Source organism: Malurus melanocephalus, unplaced genomic scaffold (assembly GCF_030028575.1).
Source record: "Malurus melanocephalus ecotype Western Australia unplaced genomic scaffold, MMel_1.1 scaffold_232, whole genome shotgun sequence".
NCBI lineage: Eukaryota > Metazoa > Chordata > Aves > Passeriformes > Maluridae > Malurus > Malurus melanocephalus.
The window spans coordinates 515,915-538,149 of NW_026623464.1; the positions used below are offsets into that span (position 1 = coordinate 515,915).

Below are 22,235 nucleotides of genomic sequence, written 5' to 3' on the forward strand. Positions count from 1 at the left end.
CCCCCCCGTCACGATCTAAAGAATTACTATCACTGAATATGTCAGTGTTTGTTTTGGCTCTGGCACTTTTCCTGGATCTTCCATTCCTGTATAACAGCTGCTTCCTTAGTAGCAGTTGCAATAGACACATCAAAGCATGTTTTCCCAGTAAAGTAAATTGTTGATGTTACTGTTACTCATCTTGGAAAATATTTTGGTGGACAGCTAGTTCTTCTCTTCTTTTCTCAAACCTCCATCTCCACTGCATCAGGAKGCTGCAAATGTAGACCTGGTATGATAAACGTATTTCCTGTCATGGCATTTTGTGTATATACTGTGCTTGCTGTCGAATTCCGAACATTTTTTGACTAATGTCCACTTACCAACATTAGGACTTTTGACTATGCAATAGAGAAATGATGATTAGTCTGACAGCAAGGCAAATGTAAAGTACGTGTAATTTATCGAGAATGTGTACCCTTAGGGGTAGAGGAAAATTTCAGAGGTAAGACAGAAATAAAGGGCAGGAGCAGATGCAGTCTCCTACAGCCTTTGCACGTGCCTGAGGGTTAAGTGATTGGAAGTGTAAACATGGTATAAGACAGACCTAAAAAGTGAAGGGGAGGGCCTAGAAAACTTTTGGTCAGCTTTGCTGAAAATCTGCCCTTGGACCTTGTAAGTGACATTTTGTAAAATAATATCGGCTACTGTAGCAATGAAACAGAGTCCTGTCATTATTAAATAGAGCATCAGGGGAGTGTTCTGGTTAATCCATCACAACTACCACTCTTATCTGGTGAATAAGGTGTATGATTCCTCTTACAGTACCTGTCTTTCTGTGAGTGTAGTATTCTGAGTTAGTGCACTTTCTTGGCTTATTTTCTATGTAGTACAACCTCTGCTATCCATCCACTTTGCAGATGATGGAATTATTGCTGTCAGCCTTTGTTGGTCTTTCTTGTTGGTTGCTTTAGTTTCCTTTTTATCTGTTTTAAGTACTGTCRGGGCTTTTCTCCCCTTTTTATTGTTCTTAACTCTTCATTCCTGTWTAGACACCTGTTTCTAAGCAGTACAGTTATTAGAATGAAGCACATGATTTCCCATGCAATTTTTACCGAAATCTGACATTTCAGGTCAGTGACAATCTGGTGTGAATGAGTTATTTGCAATGAAATAATTACATACATTCCATGTTTTTATTCAATAAAAAATAATAATACCCCACTGCAATYAAAAGTTATTTCATTGAAATTTGTCATAGAGCACCGATATAGTAGAAGGTGTTTAAGTGAACAGAAATTTCAACCATAGATATTTGCTGAATTATAATGTATGCAATTTTGTACAGTAGCTAAGGTGACAGCATGTCTCTGCAGAAGAGCTGAAGGAACTACTTACAGTTTTAAGTACATAAGTTTTAATTCATATTGGACATAATTTGCAACAGCTGTTGCTAATTAAAATGCTTCATAGCAGCTTCCTGACAGTATGGGTATTTATGCCTTTAAAAATTAACAGAAAAATTAGCATAAATTCATACTAGGAAAGAATGTGTTGTAACAAGCTAGTTAAAAAAATAGACTTTCTTTAAATTGTTTTCTTAAATATCTGAAATATTTCAGTTAGAGCATTCTAACTACAGTGTATATGTGTATGTTTGAAAAATATCACATGGTTAACAAAAAGCCTAATTTTCTTTTATTTTTAGTAAATGCCTATGTACACTTCTATAAAGGGGGAAGTTTTATCATAGAGCAACATTAAATGGATACAGAAACWGATGTTAGAGGCACATTTATTTGTCTCTATAATAGCAATTATTTTGTTTCCAGAAGTTCTGTGGTGTTCTTTCCAAGTCTTCCTGTGGTATTGGGATTACACTGATTATCTGTATGGAGAAGTTTTAACTTTACAGTTAAAGTACTCATTCTGCTTGGCCATGATACCTTTCAGGTAGTGATTTCCTTGACTTCCGTGTGATGCAGAAGGGAAGAAGAAATAAGTTTCTGACATGTCATGTATGGAATTTCTCTGTCCAGCATGACATGGACATTAACTGTGCCACCATTAATATTGTTTTTAGGGACTCGTGAAGGGGAATGGGAATRCAGTTAGTTAATAGGCTCACTTGAATCCCTAAGGCTTTGGAGTAATTCCAGCTTGACTGGGTGGAGAGAGAGTAGCTACTTCCTCATTGCTGCCCTTATGAAACTCAGAAGCGTGTAATCTACTTAGGCAGGAGGCATACCAAGCATAAGATTTGACCTTTATTGCTTTTTTAAAAACTTTATGGAAGAGGACAGAAAATTGAGAGGAAAGGTGGTTTAAATGTGGATAGTCTGAATAAACTTAATATGTACTTTCAATATGATCCATTTATTCCTGGAAGGTTGAAATACTTCTGACCCTAGCATTCATATGGATTGTGTATTTATTCTCTGTAGCTTTAATGTTTAACCTTGCTTTCAAAAATCTCTGAATCGATTTAAGTTAGAGTTTCTTCCAAACAAGAGTTGCAGCACATGGCACAAAAAAAATTACTTTTTTTTTTCAAATTTCACAGCTAAAAATCTAAAATATATTATGATCTTTTCTTTCATAATGATCATCTTTTGTCTCTTATATGTATATGTGTATACACACACACACACACACACACACACACACACACACACACACACATGTATATATGGTAACATGCTAGGATTTAAAAAAAGAAACAATAAAAGCAATGTGATGCTATAATATCTAAATAGAATGTGATGATGTATGTGTGCTCTATGCTTTGACTTCATATTAGTTATTGAATTTATTTTAGGTCAAAGGTCTGGTGGAAATGGAATTCCCACATCCTTTCCAAAAAATCATTGGGAAAAGATTCTTCACTAACAGTGGGGTTGGGTATGAGAAAAGTCTCTCTAGGGAGGTGGTCATGGCACCAAGCCTGTCATAACACAATGAGCTTCTGGATGATGCTCTTTAGTCATGTGGTTTAATCTTAGGTAGTTCTGTGAGGAGCAGGGTGTTGGAGTTGAGGATTCCTGCGGGTCAGTTTCAGTTTGAGATATTCTGTGATTCTGTGGCTGWTAAATTAATTATCCCTTATATACCCTGACGTGTAAGAGTCACTGGTATCAGATGCTCTCAAATTACATTTAGCATGTGCCCTGTACTGCAAATGTAGATCATTTGTGTCAAGTGGGTATCCCTATAATATTGACTTCTTCTTATTTCCAGTAAATAAATATAATTAAAAGCTATCACAATTTTGATGGGTAGTCAGTCATATCTTTGATGATAGTTATAGCTCAGCTCTAAGAGATAACAGAGATTAATAATCTTGGCACAGAGACAAGTGTTTAAAAACAAGGCAAGTTCTCCCTGGGCCCTTCCATATGGAAGAAATGTCTGTGGGTGTTGAACAAAGAAGAGGCCACAGGACAAATACATGCTTCCTAACAGGCATATTTACGTGCCCCAGCACCATGCTCACAAAGACCAGCCCCTTGAAAACACTAGATTATTAAATGTTTAGTATCTTGTTTTCCTAGGATGCTACATGTCATTGTGTCACAATGTTGTCAAAGGAGGGCAGTGGCTCAGCCCCTAGCAGGCCATTCCCACTGTGCAGAGTAGCAGGTGGGAGATGATGCACAGACCCTCTTTCTGAGCAGCTGGGAGTATACGGCTTAAGAAAGAATGTAGGGACTGCTGAGTAACATGGGGAGCACAGCCCTGCCTGGGTCTCCCTGAAAGTTTCATGTTTCTTAGTGGACTCTAGGACAGCACTGAGATGGCAGACCCTGAATCTCTAGGCAGGGACTTCACTGCAAGGATGCAGTAGGCAGCAGCAGGGATTGACTCTTCAAGCCTTTTTGGCTTTTGGTTTCTCCATTGAAAGTGAATTGTTCTGGATGGTATCTTGACATAATGTAAGGGTTTGCTTTAGAAGCCCTTTGATCCTACTTTGGGGAGGTCAGGACAGCAGCATACCTGCATGCCTTCATAACCTGGACAGCTAAGCACCCCATCACAGCAGTCTGTCAATTATAAAACACAATTATCATCTGATATGCTGTAGATTGGACTGTATGTGCTATTGAGAGGGCTTAGGTGGTCATAGAATAAAACATGATTTTCCCAATAAATTGATGAAGAAATGACTAAGACATTTTATACAAACAGCTTTCCAGCATGAACTCTTTGGGGGAAAATTTATAAATTATTAGGAGTTGTATGCATTTTCAAGGAAAAAGTTAATGTATTGCTTGGTGTGCCATCTGTTTTCATCTACTAACATTTATTTTATATAAGTTACTTTAATTACTGGGAGGAGGCACATAGTAAAATTTCGGGTCATAATCTCAGGTTTAAATCYCTTCCCTCAGTACTTATTCATTAATCAATTTGATTTTTTTCTTTACACAGGGTATGTTCTGAAATATGGTAATGTTGAAAAAGGATTACGCTTTTTTTTTTTTTTTGGTGGAAGTCTAGAAAGACTTTACTGCAGTGAAGGGAGAAAAGATTTTTATCTATGCTTTTTCTCAACAAAGGCAAAATATTCTTTTAGTGTCTATTGTATTTCAGAAACACTGCATTAAGATGCTAACAATATGATATGGAAGTGATCTAGTCCCAAGAGAATGTTTGCAGAAAGCAGTAAAGAAAAAGAAGCGTCTTGGAGGCATGAAGGTGAAATTCTGAATAGTAGGGGGTCCCTTTATTTGATTGGCATGATTGGTTGTTAAACTATATGTTGCGTATTTAGGGAGATTATTTAGGACGGCAAAGAATTATGTGTTTGGTATGTATATTTTTTGGCCAGACATACCTTAAAGTCAGCGAATACCAAAARTATCCATTCCAGCATTTAAGCTACCTCATATTTTGCCTTTGTGTGGCATAAGTACATGTTTTTGTTTTGTCTATATKTTGCTGGAATATATTACCTTCCCCCAGGCCTGAAGAAGAAATTAACAGATTTTATATCTGACATACAACAATCAGTTTGTGCTGACATAATTAAGACTGTGTGAGGTCTAGAGCAGGATTAAGATGGGTTTTTGGTCATCTTGAAGAGAAGAGGGRAGTAGAAAGCATGAAACTAGCAATCAAACCAAGCAAACAAAAAGTTTGGAAATGTACTTTTGACCATTATTAAGTTTACATTCCCATCTGTTCCTAAGTAATTAGTGGCTTTGCAAAAAAAAAAGGTAGACTTGCATGTTGTTATTATCATCAAGACTTTTATAATCCTAGATGGATAAGTAGAACATTTCAGTGATCAATTCAAAGAAACAGAATTTAAATCAGAACTGAAAGCTTCAAATCCTGTTTACAGCAGCAGTACATTTTTGAAAAAATAGAAGYTGCCTAGCTAGTTTTGAAGGAATTGTTACTGTGGTCTTCAGGAGAGCCAAACATTTAAACTGGCAAAACATTTTGGCTGCTACACACTTATTAACTACTAGATTATTAAAAGTGCTAATTCTTTTGTGTCCTTTAAAAAACTGAAGGACATGAAAGTCAATGAGTCTGTAAATGTGAGAAGGTGGCCTCTCTGTTAAAATGATTGTTTTAAAGCAGACCTTCTTCCTGGAGATTATAATTGCTAATATTGCAGCTCATGGAAAAAAAAAAAAGTAAGTCCTGTGAATGACCAACTTTTATTCAATACCTCTTCTTTAGTATTGAAATAAGTTAATGGAATTCCTTATAAATTACTGCCTAAACTGAGCAGTCAAGGTCTAAACTAAGCTATGAAGTTGTAATGTGTAGGTCCTGCATTTATTGATCTGTCTGTACCAAATCTACTGTTGCCATAACCATTCTTGTTACTTTCTCTTATATAAACTGGAATATGATTGGATTCATCTCACCTGAATGAATCTGATTGGATTATTCTCACCTGATTGTAACTGCTTGAAAGTGAGCTAYTGGATTGAAGGTGTCTACATAGTTCTCTTGTAGATAACAAAAGAGAGAAATATTTCATCTGATGATTCATCCCAATGATCATAGAGGGGCTAAGCAGTGGTGATTTCTTCTTGGAGGTCTCCTCTCTTTTCTTGACAAAGAGGAGCTTTTGAGGGAGAATTTATTCTGAAATCTTAACTTTCAGGTGAATTGCATTTCATATATGCAGAATCTGCTCTTCACTTTCTGTGAGGAAAGAATAGTTTAACAAAAGGTATTTCCTAGTACTGGCATCTTCTTGAATCCTGAAAGCAAGTTTTCAGTAGTTATTATTCTGTGACTGACACAATCAGGCTTCATTTCTGTTTGGGACTACCTGATTTAACTATGAGAAAAGAACTATACGATAAATTTGTCTTCAAAGGTCCATGGTAAGGTGGTAGTTTGCCTTTTTTTTTTGTAATGGAAGGTAATAAAGAACCACTTTTGATATTTTAGAAGATATAGAAATACATGGCAATGTAAAATTATACGTCTTGCGAATTCCTTTTGTCTAGAAAGAAAGATCAAGAATTGAGTGAAGTGACTGAACAAAAATAAAGATAATGCGTGGAAAAATTAGTGAAAGGATTTGTACTTCATCATTCTGTTTAGATCCAAGAATTACAGAGATGTTCAGAATTTCTTTGAATTTCTTCTTTCCTTTTTTGTAAAAGGTGACAAAATAAATAAATGGTGTAGGTTGCATACATTATATACATGTATTTATAAGTACATATTTTCCTGTATAAGCTGCTTGAGATCTTTGTGTACCTGCATATGCATGTGTTATCCAGTTTTGCAGTTCTACTATTAGTTAAATGCTATAGACAAAGTAAAGAACCACCTTTCCCCAAAAAAGCTTAATATAAAGTCTGGGTAGACAGATGCACCTTAACTGTAAAAAAAAATACAAGGGACATGTAAACGGGTTTAAAAGGGTTGAAAACAGTATCTTAAAGATGTTATTTTAACATCCATATTGTTTTCAGGGATCCTGTAGAGATTGCTTTACAATAAAGAGTGTTTCCATCAGAAATTTGTTCAACTCCTGCTGAACTCTGAGGGAATTCTGTATAAAAAACGGGTACAGCAAAAGTATTTAGTAGTACAATACTAATGGGACATCTAGGGGTTTGCAGATTTACATGAAGATTTACTAACAAAAGAGAGAGAAGCTGTCTTCATGAGAAAACTTTAAAGGAGCCAGGAGGAGAAGAGACAGTAAGYTTCCACTTAATCTACATGATCTGAAATATTGATTATGAGAAAATATGGCAATCAACCAAAAACAAGAATAAAAAATAATTGAATAGCTTTGATCTGAAAACAAATTGCATCAGACACAAGAATGCTGGAAGAGATGACATTCATTTCCTGAAATGTATTTCTTGATTGCAAAAGAAACTAGGAAAGGTGCACACTGAATTTACTGCCTCAGAGTCCCCAGTATGGTATTTCTTATATTTTTATGTTTTTTTAAAATTGCTAGTACTTAAAAAAATTTAATAGTCTTACATTTATAAATCAGTTATTTATGTATCAGTAGTGACCATGGTTTGAGACACTGTCCTTTTGACAATTCATTTTGCATAGTTTTATACATAATAAGTGATGTAAATCTCTAGTTTATTTGATGCTTTTTCTTTTCCTATCTACAGTATAAAACAAATACTGAATTGTTTTAGCCACAGCTGAGTTATGTTGCATCTGGCTATTTACCTGAATTTCACTTAATTGCTAATCTGTTCAACATAAAAAAAATTTAACATCCTGGATTTTTTAAATCTCAAAGCACTTGCAGACACTGACTTTAGCATGTGATGTACTTCACAGTAGTGCCTCTTAATCTAATATCATCTTTCATTCCTTCCCCCACCCCCCATTCAAATTTGGATATTACTCTTTCTTTTTGCCACTTGGCCATTTTCTGTGCCTGTGATACATGCTTTATTATTTTAAGAAGTAGTTTATGAAAACATTGTCAGCCTTTTGAGCACCAGTTTCAAAAAATAATTACTGTAAAATGCTGGTCTGTGAGAGGGAGCTATTGGAGAGGRAGAATCATGTCGTTACTCAGAGTCAGCTACCAAAACACACATTTTACAGAGGAATGTTCCAAGTCCTGGTGTAATGTAGTTGCACAGAGCTCTTCTGTGCGATAATACTATAAACTTATTCTTGTCAGTTTTATTAGCATTCATTTGCAGTCTCCTGTCTTTTAAGGATTTTTGCCTCCTGGTCAGAGTGGCACCTAGAGCTGAGTCAATCATAGTTCAATTTGCTGGATTGCAATGTGTCTGTCATGTTGCATGATAATACAGAAAAAAGAACAAGTTGGATTGCTTTACTAATCATAGGATATAACCATAATTAAGCCAAATAAAACTCCATTCCTACTGCAACTCAGAAGAGTTGAAAAGTTCTGCGAATAAGTAGTCCTAGATGGAAACAAATGCTATATTAAGTCCTTTGAATATTGCCTGAATAAATATTTTCCTTTTCAAGCTTTCTCTCTCAGGCTGGCTARATCTCATTCATTCGGATAAACTGCAAAGGATACCAGAAAATCCAGAGAAAGGCATTTTTCATTGGGGAATTTGCTGTTCATCATTTTATGTGAGAGGTCAGATCATCAGGTCTGGGCAAGAACTATTCATGTGCAGGCTTTGAGGACATGAGTGTCTTGGCAACTCTGCCAGCATAGGCCCAGAGCAGTCCAGGGCCAGATGGGGCCAAACTGAAGAATTAGTTACAAAGTGAACTCCTGCCTTTGGTCAACTGAATCGATGTCTAGGCACTACTGATGGTACTGATTAGGCACTTCCAGTAGCTGTGATGGGATCTGAGACATCTGGAGGACACAAGGAGGGACCAGGTTAATAGCACATTCATTGTCATTCATAAAGAAGCAAACAAACAAGCAAATAAACAATTTTTCCCCTTTCTTGCATTTCTGTATTATTTCAAATGTGATATGTATTCTCTTGCAGCTGGCATTCTCTCACAACTCACTGGACTTCAGGCTATTTGGTACTTCAGGAAGAGCAGCGTATATCTTGGCACTAGTGAAAACAAAAATGGAAAGCAATTATTTTTATGCTTGTGTGGGTGCAGGTGTTGCAAAAGATTTATAGATTTATTCTGTTGTCAAATCCGCTGTTGGTGTTCAGTCAGCTTTTCTCAGACCATCTATGTTCAGTGCATTCTTCCCTTCAGAAGCCATTTTTACGAGTTTAGAAATGTCTGTGCAGTCTCTTAATGAGAGCAAGTATGAAGATCCCAAAGTTATGTTGTCCTAGGACATTCTGAATGTGTAATCCAGGTTGCCAAACTTTATCCCTGATTGTTAACACACACTTGCTATGTGTACAAAACTACATTTGATAAAAGAYATTTTGTCTGGAAGATTCCCATTCAGCTGGATTAGTAATAATATAAAAGCGCTAGCCAATTTAAGCTGTTACTTAATCCAAAGATATTTCTTCATGCAATTTAAACAAGTATATTGTCTTGTACAATAATGCAGGAGTTTTTCAATGTGTTAGTCATATCAGAATTACAGTAATTATTCATCCTGTCTCTGCTACTGATATGTAATTTATACTTGGTCTCTCCTTGTTTTCCAGATCTCCCAGCAAGGATATGGCTTCAAATGAAAGAGAGATTGTGGTTTGGGTTTGCCAGGAGGAGAAGATTGTATGTGGCCTGACAAAGCGCACAACTTGCTCAGAAGTGGTTCAAGCACTTCTTGAGGAACATCAGACAACATTTGGGGAGAAAAAGGTCCTTTTTGGAAAACCTAGTGATTACTGCATTGTGGAAAAATGGAGAGGCTCTGAGCGAGTACTGCCTCCCTTGACAAAAATTCTGAGACTTTGGAAGGCCTGGGGGGAAGAGCAGGCTAATTTGCATTTTGTGTTGGTAAAGTCAGATGCTTTCCTCTCATTTCCATTGTGGAAGACAGCTGAAGCCAAAGTAGTGCAAAATGTAGAAAAGCAATGGGACCTCAGTCCAGCAAACTACATGAAGATGCTGCCAATAGACAAGCAAAAGAAAATAGTGAGGAAGACTTTCCGGAAACTGGCCAAGCTTAAGCAGGACAGTGTTCAGCAAGAGAGAGATAATATGGAGACACTGATTCATCTGATCATTTCTCAAGATCATACCATTCATCAGCAAGTCCTTAGAATGAAGGAACTGGATATGGAAATTGAAAAATGTGAAGCACAATTCCATCTAGATCGTGTGGCCAATGATGGAGAAAATTATGTGCAGGACTCCTATTTAATGATCAATACGTGTGAGGCTGAGCAGCACGGGAGTAGGCCAGACGATCAAAAAGAGATGCATGACTATTTGAGTAAAAGTGAGGGAATTTTACAGGTTGAAGAGAGACTGAAAYATCACAAACAATTAATAGAGAACCTGTGTGCTGAAATTGAAAGAGAGGTACACGGTATATGCACGGAAAAAAATGGAGATGATGTTCTCACAGAAGGAGCCGCTAATGCTGAACTGGAAACCTCGAATCTGGAAAGTGTAAAATATGAGCTGGAAAAAAGTATGAAAGATGGTCTGAGAATCAACTCATACCTGAACTGCATCCAGAAAGAACTTACATACAGGGACTCACTGCTTCAAAAGAAGGAAAAAGAATATGAACTTCTTACAGAAGAATTTAATTTACTTCATGTTAAAGACAACATTGAAACCATGCTTCAGTCAAATGAAGAACCATCCAAGGGCAGTGGCATCTCCAGTAACAGCAKTGCTGTTCCTGACTTTGTTCATAGAGTGACTAATCTGGACATAAATGACACAGACTCTGACACTGGAATCAGCTCTACACACAGTCAGGACTCTGAAATAACGGCAGGTGACATGGTGCTGTTGTCAACATAGTTGAAAACAGTGGTGCATTTTTGAAAATTATATTTTGGAAGATATTTATAAGAATTAGCAAACCTGTTGTCTTGAAAATTAAGCTCTTCAAGATGTTATAACTGTGGCACTGCTTTAGCAAAGTAAACAGTGTCTGTTTATGTCCTTCATAGTATACTTGTGCTAGAATGCATGGGCTCACTGGTAATAGGGGCAAAGTGATTGGCTTTGCTACATCAAGACATTAGATTTTGTAATATTGATACTTAGTGAATCGGGAGCATTCTGACTGGCTTGTACCAAAAGTTTGGAGATTTCATATTCTTTGATCTTTTGGTCCACTGCTGCATCTTTCTTAACTTTTTAGGAACGTGAAGTAGAGACTAGCAAAAACTAGACAGAGAGTTTGATTTTCTGCTCTGTTACATTAGCTTTATGCACATGGAGTTTCCCTGCCAGAAGCTGCTGTAATATATAATTGAGCACGTAATCTATTAAAAAATAGTTTTTATGATAATGTAGAAGAAATATAATTGCATTTATGCTGTATTTTTTAATTTAGTTTATATATAATAGCAGGATGATATTTCTAAAAACTCCTAGTCCCATTTTAAAAATCACCTTACACACATGGGTTTTCAATTTTGATTCTCTTTCAGCAGCTTTTATCTGCTTTTAAGATCCTTAAACCCCCTACTTTTCTGCTGTTACCCTATAGTTGCCCCAGTGATGTTTAAGTCCACACAGCTCCTGCCAGCAGGCATGTCAGAACTGCTTACGTCCTGCTTGTGTGAGACACTCAAATCCCAGGCTCACACCTCACCCCAGGGGCATTTTCAGCAAGGCTTTCTCCTGCCTATCTCACCAGTTGGATCTAGTGTCTTAAGCCTCCTCAAATCATGACTACCAAAAAAAGCGTAGCAGAAGCAACAGGCAGGAACCAGACATTTTTTGTCTGTGGCTAGACACTGTTTCCCAATAGCCAGCTAGCAAATATTTTCACATAGCAAGTAGGTTTTGCAAATCCCATTTTATACTGTTCGGGAGCAGGAACCTGTAAATCATACTTCCTCAGTGAGGACTTTTGGGTACAGCTAAAACTGATCCACTTTATATAGCTAATAAAATATTGGCTCCAGGTAAATTTTTTTTTTTAAATGAAGAAGGAATGCAAAACATGAGAATTTTACAACTGTGTGGTTAAGTAAAATTATTTCATTTATTATGTAGTASTTTATCTCAAACCCTTCTCCAGCACACTGCTGTAAGTCCAAAGCAAAGCTGTAGAATTGAGGTGTCTCCTCAGTTACCAAACAAGATTTCTAACTCTGAGCTAGAGGCTAAGCTAATAGAGAGCACATGCATAATTTCTGGGCTGCCTTGTTTATAATTTGCAACTCAATCTGTTTAATACTTCAGATTAAAGGAACTGAATGGAGAAATAATTAAAATATTTCTGAAAAAGGTTCAGCCCTGCAAAATTTAAGTAGATTGTGGAATTAACAGCCTGCAAAGTAAACGAGTGGATGGTATCTAGAAGATAAAAGTAAAATTAATTCAGACACACTGTTTTCTTTTTCTGTAATTTTCTTCTCCTAAATGTCTGTCAGCCATGTGTTTTCTAAAATGACCAAAGTGTTAGGACTGCTGATTAACACATATTTAATGCAGAAAAACAAAAAAAGGACAAAAAAAGCCTTTACGAAAAAGAAATTTTTTGTGGTTTATTTGTTGTGGTGTTTTTTTTCCTAATCCTGGATATTATAAATAGTTTCTGTTTCAGTGTGCTAGTTGCCTTAATATATTTAATGTTGTGGTTTTTTCATGCAATGTTATTTGAATGCTTCAACAATAATGTGTAATAGTTAGACTCATCAGCTCCTGATGTAAACATATCTATGAAATGTATTATCTTTTAATAATTTATTAACGCAACTCTGCATCTTTTGAACTCTGTGGCATCACTCTGACAAGTAGTTAAGCCCAGAGCTCTGAATGCTGAGAGTAGACTAATGTGTTCTGGGAGTTCTTACAAATTCAGTTACCAGTAGTTACAATTTTCATTGAGTCATTTTTTTAATATATAAATACTTAGAGGATAGAGAATTGAAACAGAATAATATACACAGCTGTGCAGGTTAGGGCAAGACCCATGGGGAAAAAAAATAATTTCCACTCATACTCTACCAGATTTATTTTGCTCATAGGAACTTGTGCAGGTTTTCTCAACTGGTCTTTGTTCACACTCAGTGCTTGATTGTACCTCCCCTGCAACTTGTAGGTATTAAAGAGTATTACTGCATTTTAAAGGGAAAATAGGAAAAATAGGTTGAAAGAGAGTATTTCTTTAAAAAGAACACAATATTATCAATCCAGTGTTTTAAATCATTTATTTGAAGTTTGTACTTCGATATCTCAAATAAAGTTTATTCTTTCAGAATTTAGAATGTACAAGATGATGAAAGACTGGGTGTACTCTTTGCTACTTATCTGTCTCTGCACTTTCCATATACTTATTTGGCCTGGTTTTAGGAAGTTAAAAGTATTTTTTACGAATCTTTGTTCTCCTTACTTCTTCCATTGTCTCACCTATGTTTTATTTTAGTTTTAAATTCCCATAAGCAAATAGACAATAAAAAGCTTCAGATTGTTTCCCGTCATTCCATTAAACCTGTGGGCATATCATCTTCAAACTTTTGTTTTATTTGATAAAATTTCACATAGACTGTGTTATACTTACTGACAGAAAGGAAGATCAAGTCCTAAAAGAGGAGAGAAATTCTATCCAGGGAGTGGAAATGTGAAATGTCAAAGGAAAATGAAAGRAAAATCAGAAGGGCAGTTATTTAATTGAAGCATAACATTATTTGGGTTGAAAGGAGCCTTAAATATCATCTTGTTTAACCCCCTGCCGTGGGTAGGGATGCTTTTCATTACACCAGATTACATAAAGACCCATCTAACTTGGCCTTGAACACTTCCAGGGTTGGGGTATCCACAGATTCTCAGAACAACCTATTCCAGTGTCTCACAGTATTCCAAGAACAGATTCTCAGAACAACCTATTCCAGTCCTGTCATAGTAAAGAGTGTCTTCCTACTATCTAATAAAAATCTACCTTCTTTTTGTTTGAATCCATTCCCTTCATTCCATCACTAGAYGCCCTTTTAAACAGTCCTCTCCAGTTCTCTTGTAGGCCCCCATTAGGTACTGGAAGGTGCTATGAGGTCTCCCCAGAGCCTTCTCTTCCCASGATGAACAAACCCAACTCTCAGCCTGCCTTCAGCAGAGAGGTGCTTCAGCCCAGAGCTGGGTGCAGCACACCATTGGGGTGTCCCAAGAGCAGAGGGGAAAAATCCCCTCCCTCAATCTGCTGGTCACACCTTTTTTTTGTGCAGCCCAGGATGTGCTTGGCTTTCTGGGCTATGATTGCACATTGCCAGCTCCAGTCCCTCATATGAGCCTAGGCAGAGACCTTCAGTGAGTGTCATCTGCCCTAACACTGCTGAAATCAATAGACTTTCCTATTAACAAAAGTTTTTGTATTATACATACAAAAATAGTCTTGCATATGTATTTATAACCAATATAACTTCAGCAATTTCCAGGGAACAGTGTATACCCCAAATTCATGTTTCTGTCTGACTTTATTATGTACTTTTAAAAATTTGATGAATGCAGATGAATCAATTTAATTACCTGCTACAGTTCCTTGATTACTATTTCAAATAAAAAACATCATTTGAGCATATAGAAATTTGTAGTATTTACCATCCATTTRTGTTCATAAAAATTACCATGTAATTAGGTAATTCTTGCCTTTTTCTCCTGCAAAACTGAGCAGTCCCCAAGAGCTTTTATCACTTCAAACTTCTAGACTATATTTTTCTTCAGACTGTGCATTCAGCAGTTGTTCTATTGGATGGCTTGTGTTGTATATATACATACATACATCTATACATATGTGTTACTGAGACAGAGATTCAGAATTCACAGGCTTTAGAGTTTCAGCTTGCAACTTTAGACTGCTAAGRTAGGCTTTACATTTCTCCACATGCTCAGAATCATTTATTACTTTCTGCACATTGCCATCTGTGTAAAAAATAAATGTAATTTATCGAATCAGTATTTCAAAATCATATTATTTCTATTTCTGATTGCCTAATCTTTGGAGAAAAATTCAGATCCATGCACCTAATGCAGCAAATTATTGATATATTTGAYGTTAAGCAAATAGTAATTTGAATGGTTTTGTGTGATTGCATTAAGTTTGCATGGCAAAACTTTGGCARTGGTGGGACTGAAGGGTGGATTCTGTGACAAGCTGTGAGCAGCTTCAACTGGACTGAAGTTGGGCCTGGGAGAAGGGAGCAATGGGAGGAAGGTGTTATAAAGTTCGGGTTTTATTTCTCATTGTCCTCCTAGGATTTTATTGGGATATTAATATTTTGCTTAATAAATGAAATTAATTTCCATGAGTTGAGTCTGTTTTGTCTGGGATGGAAAGCTCTTCCTGTTTTCTCTCAACCCAAGAGCTTTGGTTGTATTTTCTCTCCCAAGCTCAGCTAGCTGGGCAGCCTAGTGTCCAGAAAAAAACTAAAAAAAAACCCATCAAACCTCAAAACCATGAAACTCTGGTTTTGTAATAAAATATCTTTGGTAATTATAAGCATTTTCATTTACAATGCAAGTGAAACATGCATTTTAGAACAGAGATCTCCAGTTCAGAGAACTCTTTTTCTAAACTTACCTTAAACCATCTCTTCCTGTCTCACCAATTTAATTACCTTGAACATAAATGATTGTATTTTTCCAACGGTGGCATGCTCAAAATTACTACACACAGAGCATTTTTCTTTTCCTAGAGCAGTGGTGTTTATCCTTCTGGGTATTTTGCTATGGCATTTAAAAGACATTGATGCTATTTTGTCTTTTATAGCTTCCAAAAAAAATTGCTACTTGCTATCTTTCTCAGGGCTCCATCTGACAACACAAACATAGTACAAAACAAATATTACTAAATTTTCATTGTCTATAATAGAATGATTCCTCCATATATTAAACCCATAAATTTTTCTTGAAAGGCTTTGAAATGAGCATAGGGGACGTTTAATATTATACTGTGCTGTAGTATTTTGTAAAATGTAACAGTCTCAATCCAAGTTTGCTGTTGTTGTTTGCTTTTTTTTTTTTTTTTCATTTAATCAGCAACTCAGAATATATTATACTGTGAAAAATCTCAAACAAAACTGTCCATGATTGAAATTATTATCTTCCAAAGAGAGGAATGACAGTGTATAATGTATAAACATCAAGATTTTCTTCCTAATWCTTAACGATTCTAATATTTTATTAATATGCCTTACATCAAATACAGATTTTCAGACAGATGATTACAGACTGATTTTCTGAAACTGGATGTGTAGCTGATTTGCATTGCTGGCAGATCAAGTCCAACTGGAATCCAGTTTATAATTTCTGTGGCAGCTGTGCATATGTTTTACAAATCTCCAGGTTTAGTTCAAGAAACATTATCAAGAAGCTATAGCTGCTTATGTCTGGACAGTACATCCCCTTTTGTGAATCATGAATTAAATGTTTACATTTTGTGCTACATGTATTTTTTCAGGTTAAAAAACATCTGACTAGTATTCATACCTGTTTTCTATTATTCATCTGACGTTTAAGAGAATTTGCATCATTTTTTTGTTAAAAAAACATTACATTTTCAAAAATATTTACGGCAAGAAGTTTGAATTTTCTGTTCTTGTCAGCTGTGTCTCACAGAAGGGTGGCAAAATGTAATCTCTGTGCATGCAAATGCAAGTTTTTGTTTATGCAATGACTGTATGCGTATTTTGATCAACTAGCTTGTTGGTTGAAATTTTAAAATATTTGAAAACTTGTGATGTTCAATCCATTCCCCAGCATCCATTATTCAGGAGATAATAATTCTGGGGAGAGGGGAATTATTTTGTTAAGAACAATACAGTGATTGTCTTGCTAGGATACGGTTAAGGTAAAATAAAAAGCTTAGCTGGTACAAAAAGTTCAGTTCAATCTTGAAGTTCAGTGTAATCCTTAGATGTATTGAGGTTGGATAAATCATGTAATGTCAGCTGTGGAGAAAGTCATGTAGTCACTTGCTATGATTAAAAAAAAAGTGTTTATTCCACAATGCAAGGAATTAGAGTATACAACATCCAAAAGTATCTGAGCCCTTTACCAGTGCGTTCCTGAGCTTATAGAGGGAGATTGTTATTTAGGAACATATAGTTATTTACTATAAGGAAGTAGTTGATAATACCTTTCTATTTGTATTCAGAAATTTTGCTAGGCACAGAGACGAACCTTCTGATTTAGAGAGTTTTGGTCATGCATGACCTAGAAGTAGTGTAGTCTCCTTTAGTATTAGACTATAATGACAGAAAATATATATATGGTAATTTTAATTCTTTTGCAAATTGCCACTGACTGTGGATGTAAACTTTATTTGACCATTTTTTTTTCCCATTCTGATTTGACTCTTTTCCATAATTTACCTTAAGTAATTACCTATCTTACGTAATTTCAGTTCCACTCAACATTTCACTAAGTTCATGTCTGCAATTATTTGAGTTATTCAGTTGTTAGATCAGATTTTGTTAAGAATTCCTTCCAACATCAAATATCATGCTCTTTTATGTTATGTCCATTCTTATTTTGCTTTGCAGCAGTTGTATTTCAAGTTCTTCCTTCTGAGTCCATGCATTTGTTTTAATCTGCAGATTAAGTAGCTTCATATTTTATTTTGCTCAAATATTCACAAAATAGATGTACATATTTGCAGAAGGAAGTTACTACTTAAATCTCAGTTCACCAAGGTGATTATCCTCTCAATAGTTTCTGAGTAGCAAATTGCCCTAACTTTTGCTCTTCTTTATGTATGAAAAAAATTATGCGCATCAGAAGATGATTTTATGTAACATAGGAATGTCTTCATTAAAATATTTTCTGCATTTTCTATATTCATGTAATAATGAATTCTGAGAGCAGAGGAGTTTTATGGAAAAAAATAGTGAACTGCTATTTCTTTTCTGGCATTTTCATGTCAAACAAGGCCAGGCCAGTCATAAACCCGGGACTGTACTGCAGTCAGTCACACATTTCTTGAATAATAGGTTAGCAATACACAGTTTGGCTAAAGTTCACTAAACCGTTCTGCTATCCTTACAGCTGAGAGCTTGTAAGAGTTGTTATGAAACTGTTACTGATGATGACCTCAAGAAGCATAGCCTTCATTTTAACATTTACTCTCTTCGGGGTGGGTTGTTTTTGCCATCTGGATAATTATTTCTCTATGCAAAAAAATTTGTTCTGTGAGTTTGATCCCCCCCCCCCCCTCCTCCCCGCTTTTTTTGAGAAGGACTAGTATTAGCAAGCAGGTCTTGAGTTGTTTTTCATTTCTCTTTTCATATTTTTTTGCAAAAGCAGAATTATATAAATGAATTTTAGCTCAAGTGTTCTTAAAAAATAGTATTGTTCCTTTCTGTACAGAATAGTCACTTATGTATTATTGCTGCTTTCAGTGTTCTTTTCCAAGACATATTTAATATATTTGGTTTTGATGTCTAAAATTACAGGCTGAGAGTTTGTAGCTAAGTCAATATTTGAGCTATGCGACATAGGCATTTAGAGAAAGGCCAAGTCCTGTGCTTGTGTAACTGCTGTAAATGCCTCAGTAAGAGCTGCACTCCTTCAAATATTGAAAGAGTGATACAGTAGTTCATACTTGGGCTATAGGCAAATTCAGTGGACTAAAAGAAGGAAAGGATACTTCCATCTGTTTTCTAACAGTAGATTAATAATTAATATTTCTGCATAAAAGCACAACAGATAGTTGTGATACCCTATTAATTTTCTACATTTTTTTTTAGAATTAGCTACCTTACTTCCATTTTCTTTTTTTTTTAAACATAATATGCGGATTTTTTACACTATGTATTAACTAGTATTTATGTTGCTTAGTAATAATCTCACTATTTGCTTTAGTCTGTGCTTTATTAATTAACATTTGTTTTTTTCTTGTTTGACTCTCCAAAAGCAGCATTTTGACCTCTCATAGGTCATCATGCAGATTTAGAGGCCTCAATTTGTTGATGCAGCTACTATACTGTTGAGATAGACTTTGTAGCAATATTTTAAAATATCTGTTTCTAAGACAAACATATGATTTTGTTAATTACAGTTATATTCACAATGAGAATGGAAAATCACCAACTCATAAAGAGAATTAAAAAAACCTATCTGTAGGATTTCATTGTGGGAGAGGTTAGGGGATTAGTTTCTTTCTTTTTTTTAAGAGTCAAAAGAGTATGGAAATACATTGGGAATGGATCTGTTATGACTTTGTATTTGTATGTATCTTTCTTTCATTTGAAGTTTTCCTTCTACAATGCTAACATTTCTGGAATTCACCATGTCTGATGCACTCAAGAAGGCTTAGAAATGACCAGTTGTGTCTGTGCTTGAAGTCCCAGTGTGATTTATGCTGAAGTCAATAAGTTTATGTTTGGCAGATGCTTGGCTCACGAGGCAGATAGATCTGAGTTTCACAAGTGAATTGTGCTACCATCGTTTTTCTCCTAACACATAATCTCATATGAGTAAAAGCACCATCAGCACACAGTGCACTGTGTGTTACAACCCATGACATAACAGACAATTCCTGCCTTCTCTTTTCTGTGGTCTGGTACTGCTTTTGGGAGGCCTGAGAAAGGAATGAATTTAAGTGTGGTTTAGCATTAAACAGGATAAAAGGAGAGTGAGGGTTGAACTGGAGCTAACCACAGTATAAAGCCCTTAAAGTTATAAAAGGCCAGCAGACAAAGGACATATGCAGAGATAGAAAGTAGAATATTTTGTTCCTTCTTGTGGGTGTGACAAAATCTCAGGCCATACACACCAGTATCATATGGCAGCCCTGTATTTGGGTTTGGTTCAAAACGGTAATGAGATACAACTGGTTTGCAGTCATCCATTGCCAAGAAAGAAGGAAATTCATCATCTCCAGGATTCCTTAAATTGAGACAGGATGTTTTTATGCTCTAGTAAGCCACAAGTTATTTGGCTCTACAGTATTCACTTATAATTTAAGGGAAGATGATATGTTCCACTACAGGAACTATTGGTGAAATTTTATGGCCTGTGTTAGGTAAAGATCAAACCAGATCATCCTAATGTCTTAAAATTGGTCCTTAAAATTTACAGCTGCTCAMTAAAGCCCTTGTGAGCAAAATGTAGGACTGAAACACCAATCTGAAATATTTTCCTCATAATAAAGCACCATTGTGTTCTAGAACACAGGGCATTTCTGCATGTTTGGAACTATTATGTCCCCAGACGTTTTCATAGTCGGGGCCTAACTGAACATTTTCATAAACATAAAAAAGCACAAGGTGAGTTATCAACTGCTTTCTCTTCTGGCAGTTGAAAGAAATATTGCCTACACCTCCACAGTGTGCATCACTCATGTCAAGCCATGTAGAGATTTATCTGCCTGTGCAATGACTGTCTATGCAGACAAAGAAATTGTGTCTTCTTGCATGTGAGAAACTCAGTTCAGGATGACTGAGTCACTCAAAGTTGCAAAGTCTCTGTCAGAGCCAGGGAATAAACAGAACTAAGCATGAAACTGTAATGCTACTAGTGTTAAGGCATTCCCTCCTATCTAGTTTTTTTCATTCTGTCTCACATCATGGAACACTTTAGGAGAGAAAGAGAAGATAAAGRTTCCTAGGGAACTAGATCGACAAAGCCCTGACACACAGTAAATCTTTCCTGCTGCCTCTTGCTGAAACTGTGATACTACACAGGGCTCAGAGAGTGGGAGGACTCTGCGTGCAACACTTTACAACAGACTAAAAAAAGATGGGATGGATGGATGAATGCAAGGGAAAATAATTCACCATATGAAATTAAAAGAAGGGAAGCAATTTCTGGCTCTTTTCCTCACCAGTGCAAAAGATGGAGAAGGCAAATACTAAAGGCAAAAGCTATTCATTCTATCTTCTGCTTTAGCTGTTAACTGTGTGCCTCATCCTTTTGTAAATAAAGTATACATTTTCACTCTAATGGAACTTCAGTTCTTAATTCTCCAGTCACTATTTCCGTTTAAGTTTGGGACAGTTCTGAGACTGTAGTACATAAAATTCAAAAAGTAAATCTTGGTCTTATTTTATTAGGGTTAAAATCTGACCTGATTTAGTCTATACAAATTTTTTTTCATGTCATCACAGTCAAGTTGCTTTAACTTATTCCTATAAAACTGTAGCTGCAAAGATGACTTTGCATTTTTGCCTTTATACATTCTCTTTATATCATGAAATCATGAAGAACACAAACAGAAATGCTTCAATTCCAGAGAAGATTATAGAATAAGAGGTTCATTACATGTACTTGGAGCAAATGTCAAAAACATGAGAACACCCTGTCACAGTATTGACATATACCTTTTTATACCCTTTTAAATCACAAAGTATTGATCTGCTCTCTCAAGTTTGCACAGAAAAATGAAACCTTGTACCAGCAAGGGAAAATGAGTTTTTCATCTTTTTCACAATATTTCCAGAAGTTTATACACAATGGATCCTTCAGATGACCTTGCCCCATACAACTGTAGGAAAAACATCTTTTTGTCCCTTCGTCTTTTCATCTCTCTTCACATCACACACCGGTCATGGCTAGAAAAGGATCTAAGGTAGCATCTGAAAACTTATCCCTGAATAAGAAAAGTGGCAGATCAGGACACTTGAAAGATAATATAATTGCCTTAATACCTGGGTATGGTAAAGAAACTTGAAAAAGTAATAACGGGTAAGAAATCTGGGGTGTTTGACAATCTCTAGTCCCTACAGCATGTAATTTTACCAGCCCCAAAATCACGCTTTAAGATACTTGGTGGGACTGTGGGCAATGCATGGTCGCCAGTGAAAGGAAAAGACTGAGAAAGATCAATCTCTCGTAGCTTATTTGAGCAAAATATTCCATCCTGCATGGTGTTCCTTCCACATGGTTTGCAAGGCATTTTATGAAAATTATTTCACCAGAAATTGCTTAACTGAAACTCATTTAGCATTGATACCTGATCTTTGTCTTATCTACTGATACTTCTAATATCTGTATTGGAAGCAAAGAGCATTTAGGTAAAAGAGTAAAAGTGAAGCAAAAGAAAGCAAAATCTTTTCCATAAAAGTATCATGGTTTTGAGCTAAAAAAAAAAAAAACAGGTGTTACCAGAGCCTATCCATCTTTAAATTATGCACTAGAACTAATTTGGGACAGCAGGTTCAGGTGCACATAGCTGCAATTCATCATGTATTGTGGAGGTTTTAACACATGAAGGACTCAATACAATGGAAGTTCAACCTCTGAAA

General features: G+C 35.9%; 1 protein-coding gene across 6 annotated transcripts in view; it reads left to right on the top strand.

Moving 5' to 3' along the window:
- RASSF9 (Ras association domain family member 9) overlaps positions 1 to 12,534 on the top strand; it is a 25,673-nt gene extending 13,139 nt beyond the window's left edge. For all 6 annotated transcript variants that reach the window (XM_057374751.1, XM_057374755.1, XM_057374753.1 and 3 more), the window contains exon 2: positions 9,567 to 12,534. In XM_057374751.1, the coding sequence (XP_057230734.1) occupies positions 9,567 to 10,842 (1,276 nt within the window). In that variant the 3' untranslated portion in view covers positions 10,843 to 12,534. The remainder of the gene's footprint in view (positions 1 to 9,566) is intronic.
- Positions 12,535 to 22,235: the final 9,701 nt, after the last annotated feature.